Source organism: Streptopelia decaocto (assembly GCF_964273445.1).
Source record: "Streptopelia decaocto genome assembly, chromosome: 2".
Classification (NCBI taxonomy): Eukaryota; Metazoa; Chordata; class Aves; order Columbiformes; family Columbidae; genus Streptopelia; species Streptopelia decaocto.
The window spans coordinates 143,113,145-143,140,265 of NC_138655.1; the positions used below are offsets into that span (position 1 = coordinate 143,113,145).

The window sequence follows — 27,121 nt, forward strand, 5'->3', positions numbered from 1 at the left end:
ATGCTGATGTTCCTCAGAAAGAAGCTGCAGAGAGGATTTTTCTGACCACTGCTTTGACCATATTGCTCTTTTTGCATCTCTGCTCACTCTTTCTTATTGCATCAATGTTAATTTTCTTATTGCATCAATGTTAATTATTCACCCTGCTTTCAAAGCCTTCATAATTGATTCCCATTCCATCTATCATTCCTCATTTAGCAAGTATATTTGGAAACATTTCAAATACTGGCTGCTAATCCAGGGTCTCTGCACCCTCGTCAAATTTTAGAGCACAATTTGACAAAAACCTTTACACTTCCTGAAGAAAAAGCAGGTATCTCTTTCAAAATAACTTAATCTAAATGTGCATGAAAGAAGGATTGAGCACAGGAAGGAATTAAGTATATGCTTTCCCTATAAAACCAGAAAATCAAAGCACAGTACAATAATATTGCCTTTGACATTTGAGCTTTTTTTTACAACTTTCTGATCCTCAGTCTCTAGCCTTCTTTTTTAATAATCTATTTTGTTCTTGTTGTATGAAGTCCTCACAGCTGGTTTTGGCATGAAAACCCAAAGCTAATTCTTCAGTAAATTTTCAAGGCCATCTCTATTTGAATATTTTTTTCTTATAACTGTGAAGAATGTACAAGTATTCCCAAAAAATGCACAGCAGTGAACTGTAAAATTATTTTGTAAAGGCATGCTAGACTGCAATGTTCAAAGCTCTGCTGCTGACATTTCAGAAGCACATGTGCTGCAGTAGTAATAAAAATGAAAACTTCCCCCTTTTTCAGGCTGACTCAATAATGTAATTTATAGTTCATAAGCTTTTTTGGGGAAAAAAAACAAAAGCAACAACAAACAACAAACACACAAAACAACACCTGTATTAACGTCATGGGCTAAACAGACATTTCTTTTTCCTTGGAACTGTGAGAATAACAATTGGCATGTAGTTTATAGCATGCTAGGTATATAATATTATTTCTTCAATAGACCAGCAGATTTTACTCGAATTCTGTAAATTCTAAGTTGTTTAAACTTTGTAAAATTTTACACAATGGAATTAGAAGTTTTGTTGGAAATTCGATCCCTTTTTCTGTTTTCACTCCCCTCACTCAAGGACATGGCAATGAGTCGTAAATAGTGTTATTCTTGCTCAAATTCTCCGGACAAGGAATCATTATTTTTTTTTCTAGAATAACAAACATTTGAAGTTTTCTGGTGAAAAGCAGAAATTTCAAAAAAATATTCTGCAAAAAGCTGTCTAGTCAGAAAAGTGGCCTACAAAACTATTATTGAGGGAAAATATCCCACTTGACCAAACCAAAATCTCTGGAATATTTAGAAAGGAAGAATACTTGTCTTCATTCTTAGATTGCACCTTTCTGGGGTTTTTGGGTTATAAATTTTAAGGAAGTATCCAGTCAAGATTCACTGTTCTCAATACAAGTCTGGGCTATCACTGTACAAACACATCAGGAACATATATATGTTACCTGATGAAGAGGTTCTCAGAAGTTGTGGTACTTTTTCAGCATCCAAAAAATAACTTTCCTTCTCATGAATGGTGTCCTCATTAAAAAGTATTTCCACCCAGTATCCCAAAACAATTTCCTTTCTAATGTTACCAAAACACAAAAGTTGTCAGAAGACTCCTTTATTTGTGGCTCATATTCTGGTGTATTGTCAGTGAAACAGGAAGCACAGAAAAATTGTAAAACAAAAATTATTTTGTGGCTTAAAAAATTACTGAAGTTAAGTATTCAGAGCAGTGCCAGTGTGTGCATTCCTCATGACTAATTTCACTCTTCTGCAACAAAGAAGCCACATTGAAATTTTTTTCGCTGTTTTTATTTTTAGGGCAGTTCAAGCTGCAGTTGAAGACACATATTTATGAAGCCTGGTAGGAAGGATGTCTGAGCCTTTTGAAAAACACATTTTTGAAATAAGAATTCTAAGGCCACAGACAAAAATGCTTGAGTAACTGAACTCTTACTGTGCATATCCATTTATTCAGCTTCTTTGAGGGTATAAAACTAGTCCTGAGAAAAAGTTGGAAGTATGGAATTGAGGATTTCTGAGTTCAGCATGTGTACCTCCCTTAATATAAAGTCTTCCAAAGCATACGAGCAACTTAAAAGCCCATAACCTTTGTACTTTCAAGAGGATTTTTGACACAGTATTAAGTATTAATGGAGTTCACCCTTTTCCTCTCTGTGACTTAGTTTTTCATCAGTAATGAGCTTATAACAGTGCTCCTTCTTTTCCAGCCCTTTTTGGTGTGTTTGTTTCAAGACCTTCAAGAGAGGGACTCTTTGGAGTCTCATTTGCCTTGATAAAATGGGACCCAGATAAAATAACAAACACAGGATCCGTAATAGTAAATTTTAAGTGCATAGCATGCTCTTTGAGACTTTTGAGTATCCTGAGAAGCCAGTGAAAGAGTTTCTGAAAAAAACAGTACTGTTGTAAAAGCCTGGAAGCATAATACGAGTTCTTGCAGAACACTCAGATTTTCTTATGTGCTTATTTCAGAAAGCTGAAAACCAAATTAATGAAAATCACACTTTTGCTATTTATTTTTAAATGTTATTTAGGCTTCTGGAAGACTACTGTCAGTGTAAGGCAATAATAGATGTATGTAGCCGTTTGACAAATAAACTCTGTTGGACATTAGTAATGAAGAACCAGACTCTCGTTAAGAATATTCAATAAATATTATCTTCAGTAATGTACTAAAGCAAAACTGGAATGGTTTATTCTATCTGGAATCACTGCTCAGCTTTCACTGAGGTTTTTGCCTTTGTGTTCACAGAATATATAGGAGTAAATCAGATATCCTTAGGTTAGACAGCAATCAATATCTCTACATCTTTAATTTCTACTCACTCTTTCTATGTAAATATTAGTTTATGTGTCCATTTCTGCTTCCTTAGAGCTGCCTATAAACTAAATTCCTTGTAGGGAAATATCAATTATATTAATTGAAATTCTACTTCTGGACCTAGGATAGACCTTACATATCTGTTAACAGTGAATGTATGAAGATTCATCTGCATTTTCCAAAGAATGCAAGGGTAAAATAAGAATTGATATAGATACATTAGCTCTCTAACCAGTGCCGATCTTTCCCAATAATTACCCTGAGATTTCATCCAGTTCAGGGAAACCACAATTCTATGCAGATCACAAGGAATGCAAGGATTATTTGCCTTTCCATCCACATTCATTTTGAAACACTGTGTTTATGAAATATCATGAGAAAAATACTGCATTTGCTAACCTTCCTTATGATTAACAAAGCTGAGGTTTAGGGGCCAGAGAATGGATTTCTTCCATTGCATGGTTACCACAAAATAAGCACATCTGGTGTAACTTTAAAAGTGTGGATCCAGTAATGCTTTCCTAATCGCCACAGATATGGCACACAGGACATTTCTCCAATTCTTGGCTCTTGTTTCCCGGTGAAGTCACCACCCACAAAGCATTGTCTGTGCAAGTCAAACTTCTGGCAGCACGCTCAAGAGCAAAGGCTCAGTCCCAAACCATAAGAGATATGTCAGCAAACAGTTTAACTTCCTTTTTGCTGTGTGGGTGACCAGAGCAACAGGAAGGCTGTTTTTATTGAATCCTCATGGAAAGTAAGTTCTCAAAGTTTCTTTCTTGCGGAAGAAATAAAAGAAGAGCTGGAATTGAATTGCTCAGAGACAAGCACCAAAGCAGCATTAAATGCTCAGAAAAAAATAATTGACCTCAAGGGTAAACAAAATAATTTAAAGGGTTATTCACAAGAATACCAAGTGCATCAACACCAAGTGTTGATCTCATGTTAACCCTTAACCCTTCAAGAAAAGCCCGAGGGTTATCTGAGGTAATAGCAACAATTCAATGTTGAAATAAAAAACAAAATTCAGTACTAAGTTTACAAAACTGAGGAGATCCTTCAGTTTGCACTGATGTTCATACAAGTTCTACAATTTGCACATGCCTTTCTCTCCCAGATATTTGAACAAAAGATCCTGAATTGAATTCCTTGTAATAGAAGTCTGCCATAACTTCAACTGATTAAAGAAGAAAATCTATATATCCGTAAAGTATTACAAATATATTTATGAATCAAACTTTGAGTCACGGTACTGCATCCCAAAATTTCATTCCTTAAGCACTGTCATTTAAAATTCTTCCTTATTATAAGCAGGTGAGAAAAAATAATTGGATATTTGTTATTTTAATTTATTTAAGATTAGAGTTCAGGTTTTGTCTTTGTGTTCTGGCAAGAAATTTTGGAGTAGGGGCTCACGGGGGTCTCAGTCATGTGTATGTTTGAGGCCTGAGCCAAAATTTGTTCTCTGATCCATCTAACTCACAAATAGTAGTTATTCACTGTCCTACAAGTCAGTTAATTTAAACTTTCATCAGGTCAGCCTGAGCAGAGACATGAATCCTCTGTACTCATCTTGCTCAGTTAAGCTCAGAGAGGATGAGGATTCTGAAAAGACATGAGCAGACCAGGCATTTTAGGAGTGAAATCTCTCTTGTGGGGATATGTAGATGTGTCTTTAAACTGGTAGAACCCTGTGGGATCTGAAAACATTTGTTAGACTTTTCACTAAGAGAGGGACGTATTTGGTTAATAACTGAAATAGGGCAATGTCAGTGTTAGAGGTGGAGGTAAATTGCTTGAAGAGCTAAAAATTAAGTTGAAGGTAGCACATTAAGGACAATAAGATCTACTTGTAACATACCCTATCTTAAAAGTGGATGTGCCCACACTGAATAGAAAAAGTTTTTTAAACTAAAAGCCAGCTTCTACTGGAATCGGAATTAGAATACTATTCAAATAGAGAAAACTCAGTGTGACTAGGGAGAACAGAGTAGAAATAAAAGCATTACTCACAGCTGTCCCTTTTCCTACTTGTCCTCAAGGGATGTGTCCTCACTTCCCAGCCTGTTGCAGTTAATTTGGACACTTTCTGAGTGGCTGCAAATTTTGCTCCTTTTTCTGTGGTCCCAAGTAAGCATCCCCTGGGCTCTGAGGGCCTGACTCTCTCCTTTCAGTTGTTTCTCAGTCTTTTTTATGTAAGCCACAAGCTGGCAACTCTGTGCTGTGTCTCCCTGTCCTGCTGAGCCTGGTTTCACCTGTGGTCTCTGCTCTCCTCCCTAGCTCTTCTCCGTTTGCTCAGTAATTTCTCAGGAAAAAAAGTAACCTGCTTCCTCCATCAGAAGGTTCAACCAAAGCTAATCATGCTGATTAAAGGAACTGAACATAAGGCTGAAAACAAACATGCACTCTATCTATGTATTTACATTTGAAAAGGAACAGGCTGAGATTTTCAAATATTCAATATGTAAAACAAGCTCTGTACATCCTGTGATAAAATGGCAAGAATGGGCAACTTGCTAGCCTTGCTTTAGCCTGTCACTATTTTTATGGCTCTGTGCATACACTTGGTGCCTACACCCTATCTTCTGGGGTTTAGTAGTCCAGGTCCAGATGTAACATCAGTCCTCCTGGTGAGTTTTGGTTAATATCACAATATAAGCAAAAAAGTACTACTGTACAAGTTTTGGAGAGAGAAAAAAAAAGTTACCATAGGCTAGTGAGCTCTAAAACTAAGAGTACATCCCAAGACAAGAAAAAAGACAGACAAAATGGGTAGGAATTTTTCAATGACAAAACTGGCAGTTCTGTAAAGCAGCAGGTCATCAAGTACATCATGAAAAGAGGATAAAACTTTGTGTTATTTTTGTTTTTACATTAACAGATTCAAAAGAACTGTTATGAGAAAATCATTCTAGTAAGAAAAACTAGAAAAATAAATCAGAAAACATCTTATCAATGCCTGATCTTATTCAAAAGACAGAAAACTGTTGTGGAAAGAAGTTCAGTTTCCTTTTACACATTACAGAGTTGGCTAACTTGGGTCATATTTGAGAACACATTTCAGAGTATGTCATGCTTTGATACAATATTTTATTAATTTATTTACTATAAATGCAAAAAGTAATTGATGTGCAATAAGATACATTTCTTGCTCAGTTCTTTGAAAAGAGCTGTGAAATTAAGTTATCTTGTCTTGATTTTCAGTTATTTAACATGGAAAAGTAAAGGCAGGACATTGTACCACCTTTGTAACAGTCTGTTTGAAGAGTAGTAAAAAAAAATCATCTGCTTGGAATAATGTAGAAAAACAAATTGCACTTTTTATTTCAAATAGATGAAAAATTGCAATGTCCTTGCATTCAAAGAAGTGGGTTGATGAAATCAGTTTTTCAGTTGTCTAAAAGCTGACTTCAGCTTATATTAAGGCTTGGTCCTGTGCCTTTGCAAAATGTAAATCTGTCCCTTATTAATATGGAATGTTTGTTATGGCTCCCTGCCACCTTATCCCAACTGTTGACATAAAATCATCAGTAGAAAAACATAACATCGCAGGGATTCTTTGACCTCACAAATTTTTGGATGCTATCTCTGTCTGTTAGAGCTGCTGACTGGCAATGCAGGTTAACTAGGTTTTTGTTCTGGCTGGTGGTACATGTTAAAGGAGCATAAATGCTGCTCTGAATTGTACAAGTACACTGATTCATTGCACAGCAACGTTAATGTCAGGGAAACAGTTCTCTGTTTTTCATCTGTACTGCATATTCATTGGCTGCAACCAAGAAAATACTTTATTGAATGGATGCTGGAATGCTGTTAGAAATTCTTCTAACATTTGCTGTAGCTCACCATATATTATTAACAATATGTAGAGCACTAAAGACCTTGAGAAAGATTTTGCTTTATCAAAGTGCCAAGTATAACAGTTGAAATAAGCCTTTACATCCTCTGTCACATTTAACCAAATAAGCCATTTTTAGAGCTATCTATTCTCCTCAATAAAAGTTTCAAGAATGTACTTGGAGTTCAAATTTCTCTTCGTGACAACTAATAGGGTAGTATTAAGAGCTGATTTTTGAAGGTTTGAATGCTGACAGAAGAGATTATTTAGCTATTAATAATAGCAACGGTCCTTTCCTGGTTTTTATTAGGTATAGTGAATTACCTCTGCTTTATGCCGTGAAACTACTCTTGTTGTAAATCTAAGTGCTGAATATCAGAATTATTATTGTTTTTTAATTTTGGAGGGAGGTGAAGAGGGAGTTTGTGATCTTCTAATTAAATACTGTGACTGAACACACATGCATGAAGGTTTGAATTGAAATTGCATGGGAATCCTTAATTCCAGTCTCTCCTAAATTCTCAAGTCTTGACTCTGTAACCATAGCAACACTAACAGAATGTGAAGCTGGGGGAAAGGTTGTGATGAAATTATTTTTATTGCATCTAAAGTGTCTTAGGTTCTCATAAATTGTTTAAAGGTCATTCCTCTGAAGATTTCATATAAATTTAACTTGTTAGCAAGAAACTGGAGAGTGATTTCCCCAAGCTTTTGTGAAACTCATCTCTAGTACCAGAAGAGGACTGTGCAATTTATGCAGACAACATCCCAGCATTATTTTTTCCCTGGACCACACTGGCACGTGTAGAACTTATTCAGAACTTATGGTGGATAAGTGGTTCGAATGGAGTGTAAACTACTGCCTGTATTACATGGAGGGCAAGCAAAAGAGAAGTTTTGTGGCTTTTTGGGGGTATTTTTGCTTGTTCCTTATAGACATACATTCAAAATACAAGCAAAAGATTTTAAAGAGTATATTTATTTCGATCTAATCTTAGCCTCTACTTGTGCATCTAGCTTGTACAATGTTGAGAAGCAGCAGCATGAGATGCTATTGTGCAGTGTTGTCTCTCATGTAGGCAGATAAATTTATGACTGTCTAAGAATGACACAATGATTTATAATCTCCAATATATACTACAATCCACCTGCAAGCAGCAATGCCCTGTTTGGGCAGGCTCTGGTTGAAGCAGACCATTACATCTGATAAAAAGACTAGACCAATACTGAAAAGGGACAGCAGGAAAGAAAATAATTTTATCACTTTGTTTTGGTTTGGTTTTTGGTGGCAAATGTGTGGTTTAATACAGACAAAACACTTCCATTGCTCAAGCTTTTTAATTAACTATTTAATTTCATCTGGACATTGCAGATAAATCCATATGAAATCTATTCAGAGGGTAAACTGCAGTGAAAAGCAGATATGTGATCCAATTTTGCAATAAATGCCTATTATTTCTTACCTAACTAGTTACAGTGCAGATAAAAAACTAGTGAATATGACTACTCTTACAGTATGATTAAAATCAATAAAAGGAAACATTAAAACAAAAAAAAGCAAAACAAACAAACAAAACCCCTCTCCATCCCCCAAAAAACAAACCCACGAGCTAGCAAATAAAAAGCAAGAAAATTAAGGTCTCTCTGGAAAAATCCAGTCAGTCTAAATATGTTCATATCTTTTATTAGGTTTTCTAGTGATACGGAACACCATCTGTTCTATCAACAGAACTGTCGTTTAAGTAAAAAGCTTTTTTCTGTGAAATTAACAGGTCTATATTAAAAACAGATACCTCTCCTTGCATTATTTCTCAATTTTACCTAAATATGAAATCAGTGCCATTTCTGAAAGCAAAATAATTTTGCTACCAGCTGTCAATACAGCTGCACAGTCAGGATTTCTGTCAGGTCATTCCTTAATCTTTATTCAGTCCTCTAGAAGTTGCAGCTAGGGTCTATATCTGAGACACAAACATGTAAAAAGTATTTTTAGAGATTTGTGTTTCTCTGTCTCTTTCCTCACTCTCTTTCTCTTTATGCTCTTCCATTTCTTGGAGTGTTCTTCAAGAGCAAACCAAGCATCAGCTCCAAGTGTATGTTTCACAAATAGCAAAAAGTAGGGAGGGAAAGTATAGAAGAAAGATAAACATAGAAGGGGTAAAGAAAGAAAGGCATGTAAGATTGAACAGCAGAAAAAAAAAGAACTAGGAAACAAGATGGACATGGAGACTGGTATAAAGGACTTGTTCTTTACTATAAGTTGATTTAAGACAAGGTGTGTATCTTTGGTGTGCTTTTTTGCTTTACTTCAACAGTTCAGATACCACTGTACTGATACGGATAAGTCCCTTATCTCACTAGTGAAATGCTCTCTGTACTATGAGTACCACCTGGAGTAACTGCACCAAACCTCCCTCAGTTGGCAAGGTGACAGCCTCATGCTCCCAGTATCCTATCTTTTAATTCTAGCTCACAAAATGACGAATTTTCACTAGTTTATTCAAGTTTAAAATGACAAGAGATTTTTATGGGCAAGGTTAGTTATTCTGATGGTCACTTTTTACAAAGCACAGCTCCAGACTCAAAAGCAGTGGGCTGAAACTCAGGACGCAGTCGTAATTTGAACTCTGATCTCCAGTGATCAGTGATCAATGCACCTACTACATTGTTTCAAGCTGTTTGTTTTTCTGTTGTGTGAATGTCTTGTGTCAGCATCAGTTAGAATTAAACAATATGTTTCCTGGTGGTTTGACCTTTAAATAAATTTGGGTTGAAATACTGGCTTTGCCCAAGAGAAAACTTCATTTTAAAATAAAAAATATCCTTTTTTTTCTTTCTGGAAGAAATCTTAAGACTTTAGTCTTAAGACTTTAGTTTAGTGGTTAGCTAAGTGAATAGTCCTTTCCCTGTTGAATCTAGGACCAAATAATTTCTTCAGTGCCAGAAGCTGCATCACAATTCGTACCTCTGGGGTTTTTAATCATTATTTTATGATAGTAGAAAATCTGTCACCAGAAAATTATTATTTGCGAAGGTGGGAAAAGGTAACATAAGAAAGAGTGTAATTGTTTGAAATAGTGAATTTCATGTCTGTCTTCTGTGAGCCCATACTTCTCCTTCACTGTTGTAGCTGAATGAATCTGTGCTATAAAATAGAGTGTGTGCCTCATACCAACACTCAATTAATTTTACTGAGGCCTAGATCATTGAAGAGTAAAGGCACAAAAGCAAATGACACAGAAAATTATTTCCATATAGGTCTGCATTTCCTTATAAGATAAAATACACTGAAAAAAAAAATAAAAATCTGTCATGTAGAAGAATATCACACTGGTTTGTCCAGAGAGGTGGTAGATGCCCCATCCCTGCATAAATTCAAGGCCAGGCTGGATGGGGCTCTGAGCAACCTGATCTAGTTGAAGATGCCCCTGCTCATTGCAGGGAGGTTGGACTTTGATGACATTTGAAGGTCCCTTCCAACCCAAACTATCCTATGATTCTATGATCAGGCAGGTTTCATATGTCAACTAATTTCAGTGAAGAAATAATTGCTCTGGAATTTTCTGATCATCTCTATTTAAAATAATTGAAGCTAGAGATAATATTTACCCTTCCTTCTTCAATAAATTGTTTGCCTGGGTCTAACGGGATGTCATTCACAAGCTGTCTGTGATACAAAGGTCACCCTCGTGCTCCTGCTCTAACATCAGACACTGCTTGTTTTGTGTTTAAACATGTAACAGCAAGCACTAAGGTGGTGTTCCTCTTCCCTAGTTGTATAACAGCTAAATGCACCTATCTAATCTGAACTAGTCTCTGTGACACTGTTACAACCAAGGATAAAGGATCCAGATGAAGATTCCTCTCTTTCACATAGTTTAATCTTGTTTGAGTTGTCTCTAGGTACCTCCCTTTTCAGGTGGTTAATGTTAGAAAAATTAAGTCCCACTCTAAACGTTACAATTGGTCACCATACTTTCATAGTGTATCTATATAAAAAGCAATTAGATGCACTGACTGAGTCCTTCCTTCTAATAGTTACCTTTATCTTATTTAGTAGAGGTTGTAATTAGAATCTCTCAATGTGGCTATAAGAGCAATGAGTAATCACACTGTGTCATGCTGGGGACCTGGGATTATCTGATAGCACATCCTGGGAGCAAAGCTACCAGAAGATACATGTAGAAAATGGTAGTACTATATATGAATTTTCAGAAATTGTAGATTTTAAAGTGTTAACTGATGGCAATTTGGAAGAAAATTCTATTCTCTCTTTTTATTTTATTATTTTTTTCTTTTTATTTTATTTTCTTTTATTTCTTTTCTTTTTATTTTTATTTTATTCCCTCTTTTACTGAGCTCTCTCCAGTACATATCATTAAGTTCTGGACTCCTAAGGCTTACTATGGCACTTCCAAGTCAGTTAAGCAATATGTGACAAATATCTTTCATATTATTAGTTTAAGATGTATTTGCTTTCCATTTGATTGAACATTCTGGAGGACAGACAGCAACACATAATTCTTCTTCCATTTACCATATATCATATTGTTTACCTTCATCATCTCTTCTCCCACTCATCTTCTGTATAAATTAAACCTGATCTTTTCAGTCTCTGCCATATGATTTTAATCACTGTAATCTCTAATATCTTCTATCTTATTCTTTATGCATAGTGCCTGCTTTTATGATACAAAGTGAGTAGTTACTTTCATTGAATAATAGATGAGGAAGCTCAGATCTTTTCTCAGAGTACTTATATTTCATTTAGAATCTGTTTATAGCTCATATTACTCTGCCTCATGTTGACTTTTTTGTATTCGCCAGTTATGAATTTTAGCAGTTTCCAGAACAGAAGCATATATCTATTTTACGAGCAATTATGGGGAATTCTTGTTTTGCATATTCCTCTCCACCTCACTGTGTTACTGAGAGTTTCCAGCATATGAGGTTCTTTGGACTACATGATACCAGGTACAGAGAATAACAGCTGACTCTTCTGAAGAAACATACTATGAGAAATGCAGGAAGGATAAGAGCCTTCCTCTTCTGTTTGGATACTTTCTAATAATTTCCTCATGATTTTTTTCATAGACAGTTTATACCAATTTATAATTGTGCCACTATCCTCCCTTAACCTTAATACCTCTGTTGTTTATCTTCCAAAACATTGCTAGAGAACAACCTTTCAACTCTTCTTGCATTAGACTAAACAAGATGAACTCTTTCAGAATCCTCTTGTGAGACAGCCTTTCTATTCTTCAGCTCATCTTAGCAGTCCATCTTTGCCTTGTCCCACTCTGATTTCTCTTTCTGGACACGAATGACCAGAACTGCACACAGTGCTTCAGAGAATGTCAGACTGTCTCCCAGTGAGTTAATGTGCCCCTATCCACATGTTACAGCATGTTCTTGTACAACTCATGTGTCCTTTTTCTTCCATTCCCGCTAAGGTTACATAGCATTGGTAACTGATAGTCACCTGGTAATGTATCCAGATATTTTACTTTCTCTGTCATCTCCATCCTATGGTTCCACTATTTTAAGATACAGGAAACCAGTTTGTACATCTTTTCATTCCTGAGTTCACTATACTCTGGATTCCTGGTTAGCTGTGGTGTTTGAGTGCCTGATCTGAAGCTTATTGGCATTCAAGGTTACCATCTGGTTCACCTGTCTTTTCCAAGAGAGGTTTCTCCTTGTCTCACATGTCCTCAGAGCTTAACCATAAATGGGGTTATGTGACTCCTAATTCCAGCTACAGTGAGCAGGCAACAGGTTACATTTAACCTAAGTATGATATCTTCTGAGGCCATTCATGCAACATTCATTATTGGAATTTTGTATACTTTGATTCAGCAATAAAGATTAATCAGAGAATATGTGTGTTTTTTGTTTGTTTTTTTTTTTTTTTTCTTTGAGTACGTAGTTAATAGCAGATAGAATGCAAACAGATAATTACATTGCTGAAGTACAGGTTATTTTTTTTCCCATAATAGAATAAAGAGTTGCTGGTTTTATCATACTCACAAGCATCTAGTGAAGCTTATTTTGCATAACACTGATTGGAAAGGCTAGTGAGCAGAGAAACAACTTCTACGCTGATATAGCAGAGGGATGTAAAGTCTGTTGTTGTGAGTTGTTCATTTTCTTTTCCCTGTATCCTCCGTCACCACTTCTGGAGTAAACTACACTCTAATAGGTATGGAACAGTTCCTGAATTATGTCAGCACTCATGTATGATGATTGCCAGGTAATATATTATAAACATATCAAATTTACTATAAACATAGCAAACGTATTATAAACATAGCAATGGCAAATCTGGGTTCACACAGAAGACAGTAGCTTAGTGCACTGTGGCAGATCCAAAGTACGTTCTCTAGAGAATACTACAAAATGTGCAGTCATACACCGTATTTTAATGCACAGAAAAATATGACTACAATAATTCACAGAATCACAGAATGTTAGGGATTGGAAGGAACCTTCAAGGATCATCTAGTCCAATCCCCCCTGCTGGAGCAGGAACACCTAGGTGAGGTTACACAGGAACGTGTCCAGGCAGGTTTTGAATGTCTCCAGAGAAGGACATTCCACAACCTCCCTGGGCAGCCTGTTCCACTGTTCTGTCACCCTCACTGAGAAGAAGTTTCTTCTCATATTTAAGTGGAACCTCCTGTGTTCCAGTTTGTACCCATTGTCCCTTGTCCTATCATTGGTTGTCACGGAGATGAGCCTGTCCTCATGATATTCACCCTTTACATATTTATAAACATTAATGAGGTCACCCTTGAGTCTCCTCCAAGCTAAAGAGACCCAGCTCCCTCAGCCTTTCCTCATAAGGGAGATGCTCCACTCCCTTAATCATCTTTGTTGCTCTGTGCTGGACTCCCTCCCTGTCCTTCTTGAAATGAAGGGCCCAGAACTGGACACAATATTCCAGATGTGATCTCACCAGGGCAGAGTAGAGGGAAAGGAGAACCTCTCTCGACCTACTGACCACTTCTAATACACTCCAGGATGCCATTGGCCTTCTTGGCCTTCACAAGGGCACAGTGCTGGCTCATGGTCATCCTGCTGTCCACCAGGACACCCAGGTCCCTTTCCCCTACACTGCTCTCTAACAGGTCATTCTCCAACTTACACTGGAACCTGGGTTTACTCTTGCCCAGATGCAAGACTCTACACTTTCCCTTGTTATATTTAATTAAATTTTTCACTGCCCAACTCTCCAGCCTGTCCAGGTCTCGCCAGATGACAGCACAGCCTTCTAGTGTCTCAGCCACTCCTCCCAGTTTGGTGTCATCAGCAAACTTGCTGACAGTGCACTCTAATTCACATACTACTTCTTTAATTTATATACTGCTAATGCCATGTGCACTAAACAGCTGACTAACTGTTGGACATTCTGAATGTACACATGACATAACAGATTAGGTTTTCTGTGTGATAAGTGTTTCAGACAAAAATATGAAAAGCAGATGTATCTCACAACAGAGAAGAGGTGTACTTTGGCCAAAAGGTATTGGTGAGAAGGACAAAGAGAGCTGTCCTGATTAGTCCTGTACTTCCCATTTGTTAATTGTTTTCTGTCAGTCACTGAGTTATCTCAGAGACACTTGCAGAAAAAAAATAGAAATTAGTGCTGGTTTAACATTTATCACACACTGGGTGTACCTCACTCTTATCTACTTACGAAATCTTTGTGGCCAGAAGCAGCTATGGTCACTGTGCCTTCTGTTTTGTCTCCAGTATTTGTTGAGCTATTCCTTTTACATATCAGAGTAGATTTAAATAAATAAGTAAAAATAAAATTCTGTTGGTATTTCCATGTTTGCAAAAGATGATTAACATTTCTTTAATGCTCAGTCTGCCTTTTAATGCAAATCTTTTTAATATAAACGAGATTGGCACTTAAATGATTAAATCTGAAGAAGTATAGAAGAGATGCCAAATGGATATTTAGTTTTTAATGCTCTGAATGCTCCTAGATTAACATCATGTATGATTTAATATTTTCTTTAACCTTTTATCAGGTTCAGCATAAAACATGAGGGCTCTTGGGAAAAGTGAAACCAATATAGTATATTTACAAAAGCTGACTTTCAAAAATGAAAATGCAGAGCACTGCTTTTTAACGAACAACCTTAGTCATTATGAAATGTTAATAATTACTGCTGTTCAGGAAAAGAAAAAATAAATAAAGGAAAGAAAGAAACAAAGAAACCCAGCAGATATCAGCATTCAATTTTCCGGTCCTATCAAAGTAAGTCTTCCTTGAAAATGCAGCTTGTTGGAACTTTTTCTTTCCAAGCTAATGAGGAGCTGGCTTTGCGCTTCTTCTTGGAGGTCATGGACTTGATTCCCCACTGCAAAGCTCTTCTCTTGTCGTTTGCCCCTACCCGAGAGCCATATGTTATACCGATGGGGTTTATCTGCCTCACACTGGAGAAAATAATTGCACAAGCAAGGAATCAGGTGCCAGGAGGAAAATGAGAAATCAATTACACATCTGTATTTATTTTGAGCTTCACATATGCTACCTTTAATACAGCACAAAGTTTGATATTCTGAAATGCAGAACTGCATCAGCCAGACATGTCCTTGTAAATTAAACCTGCCCTGAATGAACATCAAAACCAACAGACACCTTGTCTGGTCTTTATTTTTTGTTCTGAGTGAAATGAGCCATAACCCCAGGCACAGGATGCAGCAACACAGGCAATGCTAAGTTCATTCCTCTGCATTACTAACATCTACATTAGGAAATAATGAGTTGGAAATCCTAGAGGCAAATTTGGAGGGTTAACATTCTCTCCTCCAGGGTGACTTTCCTGTAAGATCTTGCTAATAGTAGAAGACGTTTTGTCAGGCAGAATAGATTAGGATGTGCACCGGGATGGAAGTATTCAAATGCTATTTCATCTGTCTTTCTCTTTTACTCCTCCTGTTTGAACTTCCTGTCTGAATGGATTGCAATGGCTATCTCTGTATTTCAGATAAGCTTAAGATTCGTGTAAAATGTGCTACTGCTAATTAGTCAAGATGTAATTAGTCCAAGGAAATTAATTGTACATAAATAATGTGGAATTTCAGCTTCATGGCTCAAGAGATAAATACAGCCTTTTCACAGTTGTCTGTCTTAAAAGTAAAACAGCAGAAAAGGATTATTAAGAAAGCTCTTCAAAATTCCTATTACCCTGCTAATGAAGATTTAACACATTGCCCAAAAGACATGGTTGATCTGCACTCTGTAAGGTCCTTCACCACATCAGCATTTGCAAGTCCCCAGCTGCTCTTACCAGAGAGGAAGCTAATAGTGCCTTCGAAGAAGCAACTTAGCTGCCTCCCAACTGAAAGTAAAGCACTGTAAGTGCAGTCCATGCACAGCAGTAGGTAGCTAATTAAGAGTGTTCTCCTTCATTAACTGGACTTCAAGTGAGCCATCTCTTGGGTGCATAACACAGGCTGCTCTTCTGACCTACCTGGAGCTGTTAGAGTAATTAAAGTTCACTTCAGATTACAAGTGTCAAGGACAGCACAGTAGAAAGGTGAAGTTTGACTTGACTTCCTATAAAGCTGCTTGGTATTACTGTTATTCACTGATACAGTTTTGCAGTAACAGGCAAAGGACTAGGTCTGTAGGTTGAGACTGTATTACCATGATTGCAAAAGCACACGAATATGTATTCTGTGTCCGCAGTACAAATAGCTAAGGAAACATCTTCCATGTCCTCAAAAACACTATGAACTAATATTATGCTTAGTTTGGAACTTGCCTTCCCAACTTTTTTTTTTTTCCTAATATTTTCATTTTATTGCTTGATGAAAAGAGGGAGACTTCTGTTCTTTTATCATTCACCCAGTCCAACATGCATTAGACAGAGTGTAAAGTCTACGGAAAATGTCACCAGATGAGAATGACACCATTTCAACATCCCCCTTACACAGTTGTAAAGAACTGCACAGGCAGAAGGCTGCTACAAAGAGTCAGACTCAGAGAAGTGGGTACATGCATCTCATTCCTTAAGGACAATAGGTTCTTTGTTTTGTTGTGTAAGTTTTGGTTACCTTCCAAAATAATGGTTTCTGTATTTTGTTTAATAGAAAATGATATATAAAGGTATATTATTCTTAGTTCTGTAAACCAGTCTCAATCTTCTGCATTTCTTATCGAAACTTCCTATGATCCTGTATAAGACCATGCCCACAATATTTATTAATTTTGGAAGTACTCCTCAGCTTTCCAATGCTGAGTGAAATAACTGGAGTAGCTTCCCTAGTCTGAGTTACTGACAGATACTTGTGCCATTCTATTCTCTTAAGTCAGAGAGCAATATCTCCATCACAGCTGTCACCACAGTCAGCTAGAGTTTCTACAAAGTATAGAAATAAAAGACCCAAAATCTTGTGAGACATCTATAAGCGAAGATTGGTTTGGATATTTAAGACACATTCCCCTCTGTTCTAGGCAGGAAATGCTTGGCTTCAGTAAAAGCCAGAGGCAGTGGTTGCATCAGCGGAGAGCCAAAGATGTTAATGAAAATTTTTCCCATATTTTCTTGCAACCTCACTGAAAGTTGCAGGCTTCTCAGGTCTCTGTAACTCTTATTTTCACTTCTGATTTTTTTTTTTTTACTTTGGTTTGGTTTAGTGTTTTTTGTTGTTGTTGTTGTTGGTTGGTTGTTGTTTTGTTGGCTTTGTTTTTGTTTTGTTTTGTTTTGTTTTTTTACTTGAGAAGATGAATTTTGTAAGTAATGAACAAACAAACCTTAGGAAAAGTTGAACGAATCTCCAAATTATAACTTGTTTTTTTCTGATAGTCTTTTATTTTACCTCAGTGGCAGCGATAATTGCTAAGTTCCCCTGCCAAAGAGAAAAATGGACAGACAAATTAATATATGAAGATACACGTTATAATTCTTAACCAACCAATATACTCAGTCTTCAAAATTTTTGTTGTTTAGCACTCCTTTTCCATCCTGGTCTTTGAGGATTAGTTATGTTTTCTTCATCTTTTTTGCCTTCCTTCTCCCTCTTCCTATAAAGAGTACCTATGCTTCATGCTTTGCTGTATTTTTCACACTGATTTGCTTTTTAATTTGTCCTAATCACTTGCCAAGTTTCAGAGATACTTCCTCTGCTGCACCTTAATCCATTTTTTTCCCAATATTTTTTTAATAAGCAATGGCAGCATTATAAGGTGATGCTTTTGGTACCAACCTAGTGCCACGCAGTGGAAAATCATTTCACTGATCAAAATTACCCATTGATAGTCTGACTTCAGATTCCCAACCGGTATGTGTCACGTAACATAAAACAATACTGTTGGGATTCAGAGATGTGGAGGCGAATACATGGTCAATGTAAGGAAGTTAGTAGTTGATTTTAAAACCTGTATGTAAATATAAGAAGATAAATTAGTTATCTACCTAACTAAAAGGTGATTAAATTTTAAAAACAGTTTAAACACCATTAATATGTGGAAATATTTCATCACTAGGTGGAAACATAACATATAAAGATAAGTTTAGTTACTACTGGGTAGTAGGATTTTCCCATACTTGTACTGGTACATACGCTTGCATTATGGAACTACTTCTTCACAGCTCTGAGGTGATCCATGTCTCAGTAGTTCCAGAGCAGCAGATCGCCCCTCTCTTGTCATGTCTGAGTAGTGCTTCTGCACAGCTGCAAATCTGTTCTCTCATTCTTTCTTTTGCAGTCAAGTAAGTTCTGCAATGACAAGAAAGAGGGAAATTTCGGTTAAAAGCATATCCAGCTCAACAGAAAATCTTGCAAATGCAAAGAAAGAAAATTATACAATTGAGAGCAATCAGCAAATGAATTTAATGGGTGATTGTCATCAGATTGTAATGTTTCTACATGGATCCACAGGGCTTGTTATGAGCCTGGCTGCACTTTGACACTTGTACAGAATCATCAGTCTGCATAAAAGACCAGCTTCCAAATGACATGATATTTTGTAGTATGCTGAAGAAGAAGGAGACTGAAGGGAGCAGGTATTTTCAGTCACTGAATGCAATGGGTCTCCAGCTCAGCCAGAGCTGTCAGATGAAATTATGCCACTTTTTTCTTTAAAATGAGCATGTCAGAATATGCTGCTGACTCTAGTATCTAAAGCTAGGATTCGTTCATATGCCATTTACTAACCTTGAACAAGGTAACTCTTTAACTAGAGAAAACTCAGGTCTGTGAGGGTTAAATAAATCTATCTCTGCCAATTGTGCTCAAGTAGATCTGGTTCTTTCCTCCCAGCGTGCTCTCTGACCGCTATTTTTCAATGATCCCCTGAGTTGCAACAGATCCCATGAGCCTCTTTTGGTCTTCAGTGAAGTCCCCTTCCTCCTATCATATCTGAGACTGGGATATAGATCTGCTTTCATACATAGCTTGATCCTTTCAGGATTCTCCTAAATTTCACTGAGGCTGCAGACAGATGCTTGCTGCTCCTCCTCCTACGCTTTCTCTCCCTGCATCCACCACATTCATTTTCTGAGCAAATCAAATACTTCTCCCCCTCTGGATTGCCTCATAACTCAGTATGCAACTGCTAGGATAAGGCACATGGGCAATACCATGTTCCAAACCATGACAAACAACATGAAGTCCTCTCTCACATGTTCAAATAGCCTTAATATAAAGATTTAATTGTGTACATGTCAGATTTCATATTATACATTTAAGGGAAGGAGAGGAAACCATGATTACAAAATAGAAATTACTTTATAAAAATCTGTGACTATGAAAAACTTGTTGCTGTTATAGTAAGAAAGCAATTCAATACACAGTCCTCCCCCACAGTAATAATTTGAGAAACTGTAAAGAGAAGAATCATGAGAAGTGAAACTAATTGCCTATTCATGTGATACTAGTAGGACTGAAACAGGACTATTACCATTACTTCTTTCTGATGCTACTTAAAAAAAAAAAAATAGTTAAAAATTTATGAAGCTCATAAACCATCAGCCATGCAGATAATCTAAATGTTGGTGTAAGTCATTCCAGTGTGACACTCAGGGTGGGATTTAGCTTGTCATGTGGAGCACCAGAAATCTAGGTGTCAATATGTAGCTATACCTCTAACAACCCTTTACACTAGTCATCATTAAGGATTTGTAATGTACGTGCCTACAGCCATTTTGAGGCTCTCTGGGGTACCCAGAAGGACAGTGTGGGGTGCTCCAAACTGCTGCCTGTCTCAGTAGAGGCATCTGACCCTCACCTGGGTCTCCAAGGTCCCTTCATTCCGATGGAGAATGCCACAATGAAAGCAAGTCGCCAAAAGCTAAACCCAGACAAATTAAAGTGAGAAATGACACACTGTAACTTAAGCAACAACTGTAAAGTCAAATATCAAACTTGTGTCAAATTCTTTGTATTTCGCTCACTTCAAACAAAGACTGGATTTGAACCAAACAGCAAATTTAGTGTAATTTTACATGGCTGCAGTTCTTAGCTCAAATGCAGTGCTTCAGTTTTGAAGAGGCATTTGCTGAAGGGGTATCCTTTTTACAAGGTAACAGAAAAACAAAAGAGAGATAGATTAGGTGGGGAGATAAAAACACCTTTCTCATCTCTAATCATCTATCTTTCTCTATATTATGTTCCCACCTCCTCAGCTCAGAAATGTATTTAACCCTCATATGGGTGATAACAGGGAAATAAGTCAAACTTATTTGCTGTGGGAGAACAACACGGTGGCAATATAGACAAGGAAGACAATTCTAATACTCAAACTTTGTTTTGTTCTATTTTTCTCTCTCTTAAATTCATTTTTTGTATTTCTCTCTTACATTTCATTCTATTAACTTTGATGTTGCTCTTTGTGATTCCTGGGTAAGCTTTAGGCACTGGCAAAAGTAATCAAAAGGATTTGCATTTCTTGTGTGCTTGTCACTGTTCACGATCCTTGCTTCCTTCTTTGTCAAAAATTGTTGTTTTATTCACAGATGTGGAAAAGAATGGAAAGGAAACCGTTGCCACATAAGTGCTAAACCTCTTCAGCCTCCATCTTCAAGTCTTCTTCGAAATGGTGAGTCTATAAAAAGAAAGAAATATCTTTCAGTTCATTCTTTGAATGTTTCATTTTACTTATTTCTGTCTTTGATTGCTCTGATTTTGCAGATATTTGGATCGGGTTGGGTGTCAGTTTCTTGCTGATTAAAATTACAGCTGCTGCCTTGTATTTCCTTTCAAAGAAGAAAGAGCCAGAAACGTAAGTGAAACTTTTGTGTAAAGCAGATACAAATGCGGCAACAAAGAAACAGCTAACTGCCCAGTCTCTTTGGTTTCAACTTTTACATCACCCTACAGTCTGTTTGCCTTCATATGCCACACTAAGCATAAAACCTAGCTTTACAACACAAGCTGACCTTAGTGGACCTCAGTCTGGAAACAATGAGTTACAGCTTAACTGCTTTGAGTGTTTTGATTGCAATGTTGTATGATTATGCCTAAACTATAAAATTCATAATTTACCCACCTTAACAGCAGTAGCCCTGATTTTTGTACATGATACTTAAATGTGAAAAACAGAAGGTTATTTATGGTTTCTTGAAACCTGAGAGGCCAAATTAGTTTCTTACAAGCAAATTCACAGCTCCTCTTGAAGCTACTGAGTACCACATGCACCTGAGGGGACATTTTTGCCCTAAATATTTCAATATTTACACACATCTCAGAATTTTCCCTATGATAACTGGATGGAATAAAAGTGGGAGGTTTTCTAGCATAAAATGTTAGGGTTTTTCATAAAAAGCTTTAATAGATCAGAAAAAATGCAAGCTGGGAGACTGCAGAATTATGTGACCATTTTTACAAAACATAGTATATGGCCCCTTTGGTTAGTGCAGTCATCTTGGTCAGTGGTTCATTGGATGTGTCCCATCAATGTCACCTTACCTGTTCCTTTCACCCGTTTCCCCTGCGACTTCATCTCACACCCACTATCCAGTACTGCCTTGTTGCCCTAGGTCCGCAGACCTCTTGGCTTGTGGTAAAAGTACCTGTCTTACTCACGTTGAATGGTGCTCTAGATGGTGGTTATTTTTTTTCAAATTCTATATTTCTTCCATCCAGTATTATGCTTGCTATTAGTACTGTGCAAATAGCAACTAAATTATCTTCTGATAACCTACAACATAAAGTGCATTCTTAGTAAATGAAAAAAAAATATAGTGGTGGTCTATTTCAAAATTTATTTTGAGTGCTTTGAATAACAGTACTACTAGTACTAGAGAGAACTCTTCATCCAGATATTTGATTTCAGAGTTTTTTTAAGATATGCCTTAGACTGGCAATTCATTATTTCACAAGTATATTTCCTAGCCATTCCTGTCATCCCTCTGATAAGCTTTCTGTCTCCTCACAAATTTAAGATTTGAAAAAAAAAAATTGCTGTTTCTTATTTTCTTCTAACACTTGTATTTCTTGTCTGCCCATGTCATGACTTATTCTACTAGACCTTTCTCTGTCAGCAAGTACCCACCTCTGTCCCTCCCTTTCAGTAATTCCTGTTGTGCATTCCCTTGTCCACTTTCATGTTGTATTTCCCTTACCCCTCAGTTTCTTTTCCAGAATTCATCTTCAAAACTGTCTATTTTCCTATGACCTTTCTCTCTTTGGGGATGTTGTTATCTCCCAAACTATGTACTAAACAGTGCAGACTCCTGTCCTGATGTTATTGGTGCTGACACGTCTCCTAACACAGCATGCTACCCCTGACAGGTGGAACTGTTTATGGACACAGAAGCAAAATGCTGAAGCAGGAACATTTAGTGGTTGTGCTACTGTTAACTGAGTGCATAGCTTCACCTACTCTCTTTATGTCTGCTTCTTCTTCCGTAAAGTGGGAATAACAGCATTTCCTTATCTTACTTCACAGGGGCTTTAAGACTCAATTCATTCATATTTATATAACCTGCTAAGGTACACATATGGAAAGGCACCTCAGAAGTGCAAGATTAGTTGTATTATAAGACCCGCTTGATTTTTTGTTTTTGTAATTTCCATTAATAATTTTGACCCCCAAAAAATGTAATGTCTATTCTCAAAACATGTTTGGAGGTATTTTAATCAACAAAAGAGTATTTTTTTTCTTATGCTACTTCTCCTGTGCTCTAAACACTCCCTTTTACCTTTTTCTTTCATAAATGTCTGCTTAAGGGTTATTTCATAGTTATCCGCTTCTCTTCTACCCACATATCTGAATTCAATGAATGTTCTTTCCTTTCTTGCAATTATACATGTTAAAAAAAATAGAGTCTTTTTTGCACATGAAAAGGTACCCTGTTGCAATATAATGCCAAATACTTAATAGTCCTATTAGGTATATAATAAAATAGGGATGAATGAGGATTTCTTACAATGGCACTACATTTATTACAGCCCTGATGTGAAGAGAATCAGAGCTGTGAAATAGAGGGTTAGATAGTTTACACAGCAAAGTTCATTCCAGTCTTGATTGTTTTTACTGGAGCTGCCAGAAAGGTAAATTATGACGGAAATATATTTGGTTCCAAGTTTTGTCTATTAGGAACTAAGATCGTCAAATCATTTTGCCCACGGTACAGGATAAAACTTTTTATTTCCATTGGTTTTAATCACAGTTGACTTAACATGTAAGTTAAAATGCATTTTATAGGCATCATGTCAGGAAATAATCTAGCTAATACATGGCAGTTTGATTGAAATTGTTAAATCGTGAAAACAAGAAAATCTGAAACTTTGAATTTGAGAAGATAAGCACATCCAGGCAGTCTACCTCTCCGTTTTCAACTACCTAGTGCCTAGCATATTTTGGTATATAAAAACCACAGCTTGAAACATAGTGGTAAATTAAAGCAAGTTATTCCCAAAGTGCTTAATCAGTAACCAGAAGCGACTAGTCAAAATGCAGTCAATGTTATCATACTGAACTTTGGATCTTTAAGATAAGGCTTTAGAATAAGAAGTGACTTGTGTTTGCATAAGTCTGTAAAATGTACAATGTGACAGCACCACACAGAGGCATGAGATTTTACTCCTGATTTTTTTTAAGGTGACTTGATGAACTAGAGGAATTTAACAGTGCACATGCATGATACTTTCCTTCAATTCATTTTCACTTCAAAGGCTTGTGTCCACCTTCCTGGATCATGTTGTTTTCTTAAAGTCATTAGACAAGAAAGGCACTCTAGCAGTGCCTGCTTGGGCATTCTTTCATAGGGAAGCTTTCACACACTTGAGCCCATATTTACTACCTTTTAATAAGTTACTTTGTTAGCTATTTTTTAAATCATTTCTATTAGTGTCTCCTTTTTCTTTACTGGTATGAAATCATACATGCAGGCATTGGCAGACTGTCCTTCAGAGACACACCAACAGTTGTAGGTGCTGGCTCCCAGAGTATTTTAAAATGGATTGCACATCCATCTGTGCCACAATGGAAATAGCACAGGAATGTGTACAAGAGCCGGAGGAGAAGTTTCTAAGTCCAACAGAACTAATTTTTTCACCAGAAAACCAGGTAGCAGGCAGTAAGGGTAGGCTGGTGACCCCTTAGACAACTGCTGGCAAAGAAGTTGTCACTAACAGTAGTGAGAATATGAGTTACTTTGGCTATCTTTTTCTTCACTGGAAAGAGTGATAGTGCCTTAATCCCTCCTTTCAACCTGGAAAGAATGCCCTGCTGTCCCTTTGCTCTCTCCTTCTCCTCCCTTAGCAAGAATTTCCTCTCTGATCTGCAGGCTTTAAATTATTCATTGCCTGAGTGGGAGTTATTGGAAGTCATCATGTAAGTTTATTTCCTAATAGACAAAAGCAGCCCACCACATGGCTTGGCAGCAGTGTACTTCATTACCACAATGGCATTCAGATAATCAAGCTACTTCCCAGCTCCCAGCTGGGAATATGTGAAATTTTTGTACATAAACTCCAAATCAGAGAAAACTCACAACTTTCTCACATTCCTGTTCATGCTCCAGAGATGACATTTCGTAGTCCAGAAGGGAAGTTACTGCCAGTTACTCCACTTTGTCCTTATTGACCAAACAGAAGCAAAGCTTCATTTTAGCTTCCACTTTATTGCAGCTTCCATCTCATGGTTCATTTTACTTTAAAACGTGAGAATCAAACACTTTCCACCCAGCTAAGATGTGCTGCTTTGCTATTGCTTCCAAAGAAGTCAATGTCCCTGGACTCTTTCAGCTTGTTCCTTTCCTATTCTTGATCTGTGCCTTCAGCTGCAATGCTAATGTAACACAGCTGTTATTAGTCTGTCAGTCATAATGAAAACAGAACATTAGATTTTCCAAAGCGTATCAATAATGTATCTTGCCACACAGGCAAGAGAGGAAAAAACTGAGGTGCTCTGAGAAAATATTTTAAAATTATAGAAAATCATGGGAAAACAGGACCCACAAATGCCGTTTTTCATCCTGCCACAAGACAGACTCAGTTGTATCGCTTTCTGGGTTTGTGCTTAAAGATGTCTAACAACACAAATTTGATGGCATCCTCAGGCAATTCTGGTGCCCTAGCTAGGTAGAAAGTTTAATGTTAGAAAGTTTTTTTCAAATTTCTAATGTATCTGTTTACAATTGAAGTTCATTCCTATTCACCATGGACAAGAACTGATCATTCCTTTCCTCCTTGCAGTAAGCTTTTTATGTACTTGAAGACAGTTGTCATGCCTCCTTACATGGTGCTTTCTTTAGGCTAAACAAGCTCAGTGCTTTTAGCCTTTCTTCGTGGTTAAGGTTTCCTTACAATTATGATGATTCCCAGTTGCTGTTGCCAGGACTTTCTCCAATTAGACCCATACCCTTCTGGAGGTCTGGAGGAATGGATAACTTAGTCCAGGGAGGGGTCTCCAAGCAGATCTGAAGGACTGTCAAAGGTTGTTGCTGGCTATGCCTCTGTTCCTATATCCTGAAGTGATAAGAAGAATGACAATAGAATTACATTTATTGAACCATTTTCAGCTTGTGAAATGGAATGGAGACAGATACTTTTTTTTCTAGAATGAGAGAAAAAAAATGCAGTTTTATGAGACAAAGAAAAGCAAAACTAGGAAGCAGCAGTCATAAACTGTTGTTTGAGAGTTGTTTTATTAGTCTAATGCTGCTATACAAATCCATTCCTTCTTCTGCATCATATTTTTTTTCTGAAAGAAGAAACACAGTGCTATAGTCAGGAGTCTTCAGTTTTTCTGAAATGTACATCTCACAACCACTACACATAGGAAAGCTTGCAAAGAAACAGGAGGTGACATGCTGAAACAGAGCAAATCTCTCAGTATATAGCCTTCAAGATCACCAAGATGAAAGATGCAAAGGACTGTTTTTTTAAAAAAAAAATAAATAATGAAGTTTCCTGAAGTGTCTCAAAAGGTACAAAGTGCAGACCTAGGAAGCCCAGAGAGAATATGAAAAGCCTAATCAAGCATCAAAGTGACTTACCAGTTATTTCAAATACAGCTTTTAGAAAGTCTATCCTCCTTGCATCATGCCTCATGTTCCCTCTGTGGGATGTGTAAAATATAGCCTACCTCTGCAAATCTAAATTTGGTTTAAAATATTTTTAAAACATTTTGGAAGTTGAGATCTTGAGTCACAGTTTGTGTTTAGAACAGAAGCTTTAGAACATCTATAAAAAATAATTTTAAGGGATTATTTTAATTAGTAGCTTTGGTCCACTAGGATTTTGTTCTTGTTCTTGTGGACCTGATGATAAACATTCTTCTAGTACTCTATTTACTACAAATGTGTGTGCTCTCTAAAATAAATATTTGATTTTTCACTGAATGATACATTGAAAAGTACAAAATTCTGAGATACTACATCCAAACAAATCTAGATACTTCAATTTTCCATTTAAAGGCATGATGTTACTAAGCAGTCCCTGTATATACTGGCAGGTATTTTGTGGAGCATACAACTTTCTCCCATTTCTGTGAAGCTGTAGTGGAGAAACCTATGACAAGACAGTAGTATTTGCTACTAAAGAATGCAGATGAGCTTAGCAAAGCTGTGACCTGTGTGACCATCGCAAGATGATTAATCCTCTCCTTTCCTGTTGTGGTATTTCTGGTTATGTTAGAAAACCCAATACCCTCTGAGCTGCCTTACCTACATGTTTGAGTTTGTTCTTTTTTTTCCTAAATCATGCTATGCTTTGCATTTTTAACCCTAATTATTCCCTGCTTGGTACAGTCTTCTGAACTTGGCATTTGTGGTTTTTTTAATAAATGAGATTTATAACCATTTCACATTGATTAATTACTCTGCACCTTAATTCTTGTGAGTGATGAGTTACCCTTGCCCTTACTTTATAGTTGTAACACATACGTAAATCTCTCTCCATCACAAGATGGGTATATTGCTTTTTACTGTAGCACTAAGGTATCA

The 27,121-nt window shown here is 36.9% G+C and overlaps 1 protein-coding gene across 1 annotated transcript in view; it reads left to right on the forward strand.

Annotated features, from left to right (window-relative positions):
* The window catches only part of MALRD1 (MAM and LDL receptor class A domain containing 1), a gene marked incomplete at both ends in the record, with an annotated part of 293,532 nt that overhangs the window by 260,556 nt on the left and 5,855 nt on the right, over positions 1–27,121 (forward strand). The window contains 2 exons of the mRNA XM_082044615.1: positions 20,684–20,766; positions 20,859–20,949. Of these exons, the coding sequence (XP_081900741.1) occupies positions 20,684–20,766; positions 20,859–20,949 (174 nt within the window). The remainder of the gene's footprint in view (positions 1–20,683; positions 20,767–20,858; positions 20,950–27,121) is intronic.